General features: G+C 36.0%; 1 protein-coding gene across 2 annotated transcripts in view; it reads right to left on the reverse strand.

Moving 5' to 3' along the window:
• Positions 1-144: 144 nt before the first annotated feature.
• Positions 145-10,990, reverse strand: part of LOC107582509 (WASH complex subunit FAM21-like) — a 29,921-nt gene continuing 19,075 nt past the window's right edge. Inside the window, exons 23-33 of one of the 2 annotated variants that reach the window (XM_016268391.1) lie at positions 10,441-10,608; positions 10,098-10,313; positions 9,877-9,999; positions 9,649-9,747; positions 9,489-9,557; positions 9,193-9,249; positions 8,233-8,451; positions 5,561-6,136; positions 5,279-5,453; positions 2,904-3,294; positions 145-382 (exon numbers count right to left, since the gene is read on the reverse strand). In XM_016268391.1, coding sequence (XP_016123877.1) covers positions 3,146-3,294; positions 5,279-5,453; positions 5,561-6,136; positions 8,233-8,451; positions 9,193-9,249; positions 9,489-9,557; positions 9,649-9,747; positions 9,877-9,999; positions 10,098-10,313; positions 10,441-10,608 — 1,851 coding nt within the window. In that variant the 3' untranslated portion in view covers positions 145-382; positions 2,904-3,145. Of the gene's footprint in view, positions 774-2,903; positions 3,295-5,278; positions 5,454-5,560; positions 6,137-8,232; positions 8,452-9,192; positions 9,250-9,488; positions 9,558-9,648; positions 9,748-9,876; positions 10,000-10,097; positions 10,314-10,440; positions 10,645-10,990 lie in introns of both variants that reach the window. The other variant, XM_016268390.1, reaches the window with a different exon arrangement.

Genomic DNA, 10,990 nt, shown 5'->3' on the forward strand with positions numbered 1-10,990 from the left:
AGCGTCCAACAACAATTTGTGACTGTATCTGGTTGCATTTTCAGTGCATAACATTGAAAGGTTTAAAGATTTTACATTAAATTATTAGCAATGGTTTGGTCCTCTACAAATTTTGAATTCAAGCACTCGGACTCATTCAGTACGTTTCATAAAATATATTTTCTTCAGTTTCCAAAAATCATTTCACATGCAACACAAGAAAACTTCAGCTCCAGTTATAAAAACATCAACAACAAAAGCACTTATGTTGGCGCATAGGCTTAGAGTTATGGCACCACAATGAAAAAAGAAACGTTACAGTTGACAATGTAAGAGAAATGTCTCCAGTCGTAATCAACTCTTTTCTTTTACACCTTACCAGACAATTTTCATGTTTAAAGTGCTAATAAAAGACACATAACCGTTGCAAATGTCAATGCCATTTGATGACCGCTACATTTTTTACCAATCAGATGACTTCACAGATGGCATTAGAGGTAAATAGATTTACAATCTTCTTTTTTTTCTTTTTTTTTTAAGTTACCTATTAGAGTTTAAATTATTAACAGTGTTAGATTACATCTACCTTCATTTAGGCCATGAATATCGCTACAGAGTTAAACAAAATGCTGTTATGTAGGAGACTCAGTTTCCCCCAAACGCGTTCAAGGGATCATCAAAAATATTGCTGCCCGTTTCCACAGATGATACGGGATCCTGGGCAGGCTGGTTCTTCTTAGATTTGGAGGACAGCTTCACCGTTGGTTTCGTAGCCCCAGTCGAGAAGATATCATCTGTGAGGTGAGAGCAAAAATCATACACCAGTAAGCATTTGTGAGTGTGTCTTTATTGTTGTCCTGAAATGTGCCTGGAAATTTGCCTATGCATGAAATTGGCATTGAAATGTACATACACAATTTTCCACACATGCATATCATGATTTATACACGAGCCCCCAGGTCATTTGAATTAATTTCTGAACATTGGTGGTTCCCAAACCTGTCCTGGAGGCCCCCCTGCCCTGCACCTTTTGTATGTCTCCCTTATCTAACACACCTGATTCCACTCATCAGCTCGTTAGTAGAAACTGCAAGAACTAAATTGGGTGTGTCTGATTAGGGAGACATACAAAATGTGCAGGGCAGGGGGTCCTCCAGGACAGGTTTGGGAACCACCAATCTTCAGAAATTAATTCAAATGACCTGGGGCCTCGTGGAAAATTGTGTATGTACATTTCAATGCCAATTTCATGCATAGGCAAATTTCCAGGCACATTTCAGGACTTATTAAGAAAATAAACTTGGTGCAAATATGTGCACACCATCAAATCACTATAGACTCATTTACTGATGTGAGTGAAGTAAACAGAATTATTTTAAACTCCCATTAATGAAGACCTCATAGACAGACAGGTCTTCCCAACATTATGAAAAATACCATATATGTGACCCTGGACCACAAAACCAGTTTTAAGTAACACGGGTATATTTGTAGCAACAGCCAACAACACATTGTATGAGTTAAAATTATCGACTTTTCTTTTATGCCAAAAATCATTAGGATATTAAGTAAAATTCATGTTCCTACATAATTTCCTACTGTAAATATATCAAAACTTAATTTTTGATTAGAGATATACATTGCTAAGAACTTCATTTGGACAACTTTAAAGGCGATTTTCTCAATATTTAATAATATAGTTATATCTCAGCCAAATATATTGTCCTATCCTAACAAACCATACATCAATGGAAAGCTTATTTATTCAGCTTCCGGATGATGTATACATCTCAATTTGAAAAATCAACCCCTTATGACTGGTTTTGTGCTCCATGGTCACATATATAAATTTAAAATAATTAAGGAATTGTGATGTTTTAATGTCTTTTTTTTTACTTTAAGTAAATATTTGTACAAACGTTCTCCTAGTTTCTGCCGAAATATAAAGTGGCTTTCCTTCAGCCCAGCGTCTTCTGTAGGTCTACAGCATGATTTAGCTGTGAATGTGTGGTTTGTCTTACGCAGGCAGTGCGATGGAAGTCTTGCACAGCATGCAGAACTTCCTGAGAGGACGACCCAAATCCTTCAAATCCATCGATCACGCCATTGAATGGAGGTCAGCGTCCAGATGATTATTAGAGAGAGTCTGATCTGATCCGAAATGAAAATAACACACAACACACAGACCACTGCAACAATTCAGTCTATAGAAACGGTTTACAGTGAAATTCAGTGCAGGTCCTCTTCAGTCCTGCTTTCATCCAGTGGGAAAGGGAAAAAAGGGATTTTATCACAAAATACATTCACTTTCTTTTAAAAGTAGTAAGTAAACTAAAACTAAAAGTAAGACTAGCTCTTGTTTCAACTTCTCTTGTTGATCTGGAACAACATTCCTGCCGGGTAAACGGCTAAATCATAAACCTACTAACTAACCCATCTCCTAAAACAGAGAGAAATTACTTGTTGAAGCCCCAACAAGAACATGACAAAATCACATCTCCGCCAAGCCTCTGAATTATGACTTTTATCTCATAACTTCACATTTTTTTCATCTCATAATTATGAGGATGTCAGTTTTCCCTTTCATCTCATAATTTCAACTTCATGTGTTATAATCTCAATTTGTTATTTTATGATTATGACTTATCTCACAATTACGATTTAGTATGTCATAATTTCAATTTTTTATCTCATAATATCACTTAGCATGCCAAGTTTCAATTTTATGTCATATTTATATTTTATCTCATAATTATGACTTAGTGTGTCAATTTTGACTCGTCTCATAATTTCAACTTCATGCGTTATAATCTCAACCTTTTCTTGCAATTATGACTTTTTATCTCAATTACAAGTTAGTATGTCAATTTCAGCTTTTCAAACGTATGGCTTAGTATGTTAGATTTCAAATTTTTCATAATTACCTAATAAAAGACACATAACCGTTGCAAATGTCAATGCCATTTGATGACCGCTACATTTTTTACCAATCAGATGACTTCACAGATGGCATTAGAGGTAAATAGATTTACAATCTTCTTTTTTTTCTTTTTTTTTTAAGTTACCTATTAGAGTTTAAATTATTAACAGTGTTAGATTACATCTACCTTCATTTAGGCCATGAATATCGCTACAGAGTTAAACAAAATGCTGTTATGTAGGAGACTCAGTTTCCCCCAAACGCGTTCAAGGGATCATCAAAAATATTGCTGCCCGTTTCCACAGATGATACGGGATCCTGGGCAGGCTGGTTCTTCTTAGATTTGGAGGACAGCTTCACTGTTGGTTTCGTAGCCCCAGTCGAGAAGATATCATCTGTGAGGTGAGAGCAAAAATCATATACCAGTAAGCATTTGTGAGTGTGTCTTTATTGTTGTCCTGAAATGTGCCTGGAAATTTGCCTATGCATGAAATTGGCATTGAAATGTACATACACAATTTTCCACACATGCATATCATGATTTATACATGAGCCCCAGGTCATTTGAATTAATTTCTGAACATTGGTGGTTCCCAAACCTGTCCTGGAGGCCCCCCTGCCCTGCACCTTTTGTATGTCTCCCTTATCTAACACACCTGATTCCACTCATCAGCTCGTTAGTAGAAACTGCAAGAACTAAATTGGGTGTGTCTGATTAGGGAGACATACAAAATGTGCAGGGCAGGGGGTCCTCCAGGACAGGTTTGGGAACCACCAATCTTCAGAAATTAATTCAAATGACCTGGGGCCTCGTGGAAAATTGTGTATGTACATTTCAATGCCAATTTCATGCATAGGCAAATTTCCAGGCACATTTCAGGACTTATTAAGAAAATAAACTTGGTGCAAATATGTGCACACCATCAAATCACTATAGACTCATTTACTGATGTGAGTGAAGTAAACAGAATTATTTTAAACTCCCATTAATGAAGACCTCATAGACAGACAGGTCTTCCCAACATTATGAAAAATACCATATATGTGACCCTGGACCACAAAACCAGTTTTAAGTAACACGGGTATATTTGTAGCAACAGCCAACAACACATTGTATGAGTTAAAATTATCGACTTTTCTTTTATGCCAAAAATCATTAGGATATTAAGTAAAATTCATGTTCCTACATAATTTCCTACTGTAAATATATCAAAACTTAATTTTTGATTAGAGATATACATTGCTAAGAACTTCATTTGGACAACTTTAAAGGCGATTTTCTCAATATTTAATAATATAGTTATATCTCAGCCAAATATATTGTCCTATCCTAACAAACCATACATCAATGGAAAGCTTATTTATTCAGCTTCCGGATGATGTATAAATCTCAGTTTGCAAATATTGACCCTTATGACTGGTTTTGTGGTCCAGGGTCACACATATTTGAAGGAGAGAATTTGAGAAAACTGGTTAGACTTTCTTTTTTTTTAATGTAAAAAATACTGTATATGTTTACTTTTATAGTCAAATCTGCACAAATTTGGTTTGTTTAAAACAATTAAAATATTTAGGTTTCATATATTTGTTTTTGTTTGTTTCTTTTGTTCCAAAAAGTATCATTGTGAATGAATTTTATGTAATGTAACAACAAACAAGATTTACAGTCCATATCATGTTTTCCTAGAGTCTTGTACCGTTAAACATGGCAGCATCACATGGATGGTAATATGCATATGGAAATTACAGGTGCATCTCAATAAATTAGAATGTCGTGGAAAAGTTCATTTATTTCAGTAATTCAACTCAAATTGTGAAACTCGTGTATTAAATCAATTCAATGCACACAGACTGAAGTAGTTTAAGTCTTTGGTTCTTTTAATTGTGATGATTTTGGCTCACATTTAACAAAAACCCACCAATTCACTATCTCAACAAATTAGAATACTTCATAAGACCAATAAAAAAAAAAAGAACCAAAGACTTAAACTACTTCAGTCTGTGTGCATTGAATTTATTTAATACACGAGTTTCACAATTTGAGTTGAATTACTGAAATAAATGAACTTTTCCACGACATTCTAATTTATTGAGATGCACCTGTATATGCAGGCGAGGTTATGCATAGAAAAACGAGGCGTCGTAGTCACCATTAATGGTTATTTTGGGGAGGAGACTAGGCACCTATGCATGTAAGCAAAATTATTCGCTGACTGGGTAACTTTGTGCAGGCTCTGGTATACCTGTTTTTACAAATCCGAACCCTTTTGTGCATAAGCAAAATCTGTATTTATCACTTTTAGGATGAAATTTACACAGTTTTATAACGAGGCCACTGGTAAGAATCATAGTGAAGAGTGTTTTGCAGCAATAACTAACCCATGTCATCGGCGAATATAGATTTTGTCTCCAATTTCTTCTTTGCTTTCTTCTCCTTCGGCTTTGTGGTGCCAGTCAAGTCAGCAAAAATATCAACATCATCATCAAACAAACTTGCATCCAATGACACTTCCTCGGGCTTCTTCTGGGCCTTGGGAGGTTCTTTCACGTCATCCTGTAAACATTTATTTTATGGTCAATAGTGAAACAAAAATCAGTCATACCACTTCCTACTACCCCACAGATCTGTAATACCAAACTTAAAGAATGTGTGAGATTTACCTGGAAAATGTCTGGTTTTGCAGAGCTGGCTTCTGCTTTGGAGTTTTTACTATCTGCACTTTTACTCTTTCCTGCTCCAAAAATATCATCATCATCATCTTCTAGGAAGGACATTTGTTTGCCTTTCTGGACATTCTTCTGTTTCACTGTGGCAAAAAGATCATCCTCATGGCTGTCAAAAATAGACGAGGCCTGGTCTTTCTTTGAAGCTATGATGGCCTCTGTCTTGGAGGCTTTCTTATGGCCTTCCTCAGGGGTCTTTGCTTTGTGTTTTGAGGAGGGAACAGGCTTTGTGGCAAAGAGATCTGAATCAAACAGATCATCTCCAGAATCGAGAAATCTCTTTGGCCTGACTGCTTCATTGGGGCTCTTGGCAGGAGCAGGGGTGCTGACAGGTATAGTGAGCGCTGAGGGTCGCACTGAAACGGGGTTAAAGGTAGGGAGAGAAGCAGCCATAACTGGCTCATCAGCTTGTATAGAGGTGCTTTCTCCAACAGCTTCCTCAGATTGCTGTGCTGCAAGTTGTCTTGCTGCCCTTGTCTGCGGTCGCCGTCGCACTGCGCCTTTAGCCCGACCCTGCAGCAGAAAAAAGCCATTGACTGGACATTCTGCTAGTGTTCATTTTGTTAATGAAAACTATAAAGAAAAATATTCACAGACAACTTTTTCCCATGACTAAGACAAGACGAGACGAGAGACATGACACCAACATCATTAAACACTAGCTGAGACTACAGTATATCAACATGACAAAAAAAGATGAGATTAAAATGTAGTAAAAACTGTACAAATGTAGTAAAAACTGTAAAAAATAAAATCTCTCTATATCCAAAATCTGTCTATATTGTCTTCAAACTAAAATAAAGAAAAAATATATAAACCTATAGAAATATCCTGTATATATTTCTATAACCTATAGAAATATTCCTGAATAAATGCACTTACACAACCTCTCTGCCACAATACAGAGTAATTTTTGTATGTTTTAATATAAAAACATGATTATAATATGGAATTAAATGAATTAATATAAAAAAAAATCACTTTATAAGCTTTTGAGAAAAGGTTTGACCCATTTTCATTTAAATTGAATTAATAATAAATTGATTAATTAATCGGGAAACTATATGAATAAACCATATATATATGAGTTGATATTTTCTCGATTTCTGCTTATAGGTGAAAGTGCAATAATTCTGATGTAGTTTCTCAAAAGACAACAATCATGAACAGTAATCACGATTATAATTTTGAGCAAAATAATTTTTATTATCAGTTAAACCATTATGCAGCATGACTAAAATATGATTAAAGTCTTCGGTAACACTTTAGTATAGGGATCAGTTCTCACTATTAACTAGTTGCTTATTAGCATGCCTATTATTAACTGTATATTAGTACTTCTAAAGCACATGACCATATTCAACATCCCTAATCCTACCCAATACCTAAACTTAAAGTGCCCCTATTATGGATTTTTGATTTTTTGATTTCATGCAGTGTGTAACACAGCTCTAAGTGAATGAAAACATCCTGCAAAGTTTTAAATCTGAAAGTGCATCGTGTATAAAGTTATTGTCTCTCAAAAGACAGAGTCGACTCTGAATCATTGAAACGAGTCGTTTTTAAAACGAATCCCAAGCCGTTTCATGTTGTCGTCAACATGAAACATTAGCATATTGTTAATATGCAAATATTAACAATATTAGCACCCCGTAACACCGTAACGGATTCCTGTGGATAGCATCATGTCGAGAAGATGCTGTCCTCTGCACTGTGAGGGTAAATACTTTTTTTTTTTTACTGCCAAAGAGGCTTTGAAGAATCAATGGTTAAAGTTCATTTTTACAGCAATGCCACATCAGTATAGCCCCAACCTTGTGTTGTGTCCCCGTCATTTTACTGAAGACTGCTGCAGTTTTTCCCACAGACTTACACTCGCGGGGCTTCCTGCATGGGTTATATATACCGGTTCACATTTACGGCTCTGTGTGTTTGTTGCATAAAACCATCAGTCCATTTTCGCGTTGGTCTGAATGAAAATGCTAATTCATTCTTTGCCACTAGGTGCCGCTTTAGGAGCGGTAAATTACCTGGGCACTGGGCTCACAAAGCTGCTTTATCAGGAATTACAGGCAGGATGAAAAGGAAATGAAATCAACTAATCGGACCAATCACCGCAGATTAGCGTCATGCAAAGGAGGGGTTTGGAAAAATGAATCGTGGAGCGAATCGTTTGGGAATCGTTGAGCAAATAAGGTAAAAATAAATGCATATTATAAGACAATGAAAGTGTTTTTTGACCTTGTATGCATGTCAACCTGTTGTTGTGGACTCCCAAAACCAAAATATGAACTGTTCATAACCCATAATAGGGGCACTTTAACAACTACCTTACTAACTATTAATAAGCAGCATATTAGAAGTTTATTGAGGCAAAATTTGTAGTTACTGGTTTGTTAATAGCGAGAATTGGACGTTAAAATAAAGTGTGACCTAAAATTCCAGACTTTGTGTCAACTGAAAAGAGTTAAATTAACACTACACTATATCAAGAGCAGCAGTTTTCATTGCAATGGCACACAACCAATATTTTGTGACACAGACGTTTTATCCAAAGCGATTTACAAGGACAATAGAAGCAAAAACATACATACTGCAGTATGACCTACCTTGTTAGCATTCTGTAGCGTGCTGACCTGAGTGGCCGAGTCGAAGCTCACCCCTCCCTCACTGGAGGGCTGATGATCAGGGATTGTATCGGTAGCTGGCAGCGGCTTGGCAGCTGCAGGGAGGGAAGTGGGCACCAGGCCAGGGATTACGCTGACAGCTCCTGGAATCCGTGGCACTGCGCCTGGCAGAAGGCTGGCAGGGTTGACAACTAAGCTAGCCTGAAAGAAACAGACAGGTCTTTAAATCTGTGACAAAACTTAAAATCAATACACCCAGTGCCTATTGCTCACATGCCAAGATCAGAGAGAGACTGGTTTGTACTATTTTAAAAGTACACTAGATTTGCATTTCTTGCAGGACATGGTCATGTATGCAAGGCAGCAACAGAATAGTGAATAGGGTAAAATCTAGGTTTTAGGTCTGTGTCAATAAGTCAAGATGCCTGTTTAAATGAATGCAAGAAAGAAATCACAATTCAGTATGCAGATTTTAGGTCAATGTCATAATTGTTGGTTATGTGGTAAATATAAATACACGGCTACCTTGCAAACACTGTAAACAGCACATTGCTAGCTGCAGAGCGCTGCATCAAGTGGTTTCCTATTGGTGCAGTAATGGTTTACACTTACAGCATTGGCATAGAGAGAAACAATGTTATAGCAAAGCTACAGATGTTCTGGTATACCAGAAACAGTGAAAACGTTAACAGACAAGAATATATATATATATATATATATATATATATATGGTTTGCAGACATCTAGATTTTTAACAGATTGTTGACAGGCATTGTGGAGTCATAAAACAGCTCAATGAGAAGCAAGACTGTAGCTTTTCTTTGACTTCTGAGAAAGATCATGCCAAGAGGGCCAAGTCAAAAACAGAGAGAAATATAGAAAACACTGTTTTCACAATGAGAGGAATGGAAGTATAGAGATTAAATTTTTTTTAAACGTTACTTGAAGTTCTCCAATCCTTGAGGAGGTTTTTTTAGATTTTTGAGGGCTTGTAGGCTCCTGTGCGATTAAATAATATTAATTATATACAAGTCAAACAATAAAAACCAATAACCATTTTAACAGGTTCTGGAAATGTCACAAATAATGTTTTATATGTGGTAAATAAAATAAAATAAAATGTTTAATTTTAAATATTTTAATCTCTATTTTCTACATGTAAACAATGTTTTTTGGAAAAATATTCTGTTGTATAAAGATGAATTAAAGCAACAAAGCAGATTTATTTCTGAGTATACCTTGCTTGAGCTCAGTGTTGATTTGTCCATTTCATTTGTTTTAGGCTTGCTGGGCTTCTCAGCTACTTTCTGTATGTGGATAATATAGTACAAGTATTTAGCTTTTATGAAGTATAAAAAAAAAAAACAGAACTTGTACAAGTTGGGAAACAAACGGTACCGGAGGAGCTTTAGGCTTTGCTGAACTGAAGAGGTCATTGTCTTCATCATCCCCGAACAGTGTGGGGACAACTGGTTTTACAGAGCTCAGAGACGGCACCTATAAAATGAAAATACCTCCACCAGTAAGTAACTTCTGTGTCACCATGAAGAGGAAAAGTCTAAGGAGGCAAAGTTTAAAAGCTGTGCAGATAGAATTACTAAATAGTTCATCATAGCATAGACTTACAGATGGTTTAAGAGAAGTGGCAAAAATGTCTACATCAGGATCGTTGTCCCTCTGTTGCATGTGACTGAAAAGTAGTTCCTCATCTTGGAACACACCAGTGCTCTTCATTTGGGGCCCATGATCCTGAGATCACAATCAAAATCAATAAATAACATTAAATAACCTACTTAAAGTCATACAAATTCATACCTCACAGCACTGAAAATCTAAAAACAACTAACCTTTAGTGCATTATTTTCTGTGGATTTGGATGTTTTAGGGGCAGGAATTATTTCATCAGTGTTCATATCTTCAACATTATCTTCATCATCATCATCATCATCAAAAAGACTCAGTGCTGTTTTCTTGGCCTTGGTCCCCTTACTCTCCATGGGTGGAGGGCCCTCCTTTTGCAGCTTGTCACCATCAGCAATCTCCTCTTGATTCTTAGTATGTTTCTGTGGAATAGACAATCCCCATTTCTCTAACCCTTTTTTATTTAGGTGTAAACCATAATTGTCTATGTTTATTGCCCATTTTATGCTATATGTAAATAGCATCATTTTTTAAAAACATTTTGCTCACTTTACTTGTGTCTTGCTTGTCTGCTAATACATCAATCCCACCAAAAAGGCTTACTGCTCCTACTGGCTTCTTCTTACTGTCAGTGCTGTCTTCAGAGGGTGGAATGGATTCCACAGGCTTCTTCTCCTCTGCTATCTTGTCTTTTGCTACATTAGGTGCATTCTCCTCCTCCGTAGATTCAAACAGAGAGGGAGCACCAGAAACACAATGCTATTTTTAGCTACTATTAAAAACACACTAAATAAAAATTGGCCTGCATTAATGTAGATGCTACGCAAAAAAAGTATATATCAAATCATTTATAATGATTGGAAACATACACCAACACTACCCCTCAAAAGTTTTGGGCCTGTAAGATTTTTTTTTTAAAGAAATTAATACTTTATTTAGCAAGAACACATTAAAATTGATCAAAAGTGTCAGTAAAAACATGTTTAATGATCTAAGATTTCAAATAAATGCTGTTCTTTTGAACTTTTTATTTCCATTAACGAATCAAAGGGGTGGAGGAAATCACAATTATATATATATATATATATATATATACACT

Source organism: Sinocyclocheilus grahami, unplaced genomic scaffold (assembly GCF_001515645.1).
Source record: "Sinocyclocheilus grahami isolate Dianchi unplaced genomic scaffold, SAMN03320097.WGS_v1.1 scaffold45.1, whole genome shotgun sequence".
NCBI lineage: Eukaryota > Metazoa > Chordata > Actinopteri > Cypriniformes > Cyprinidae > Sinocyclocheilus > Sinocyclocheilus grahami.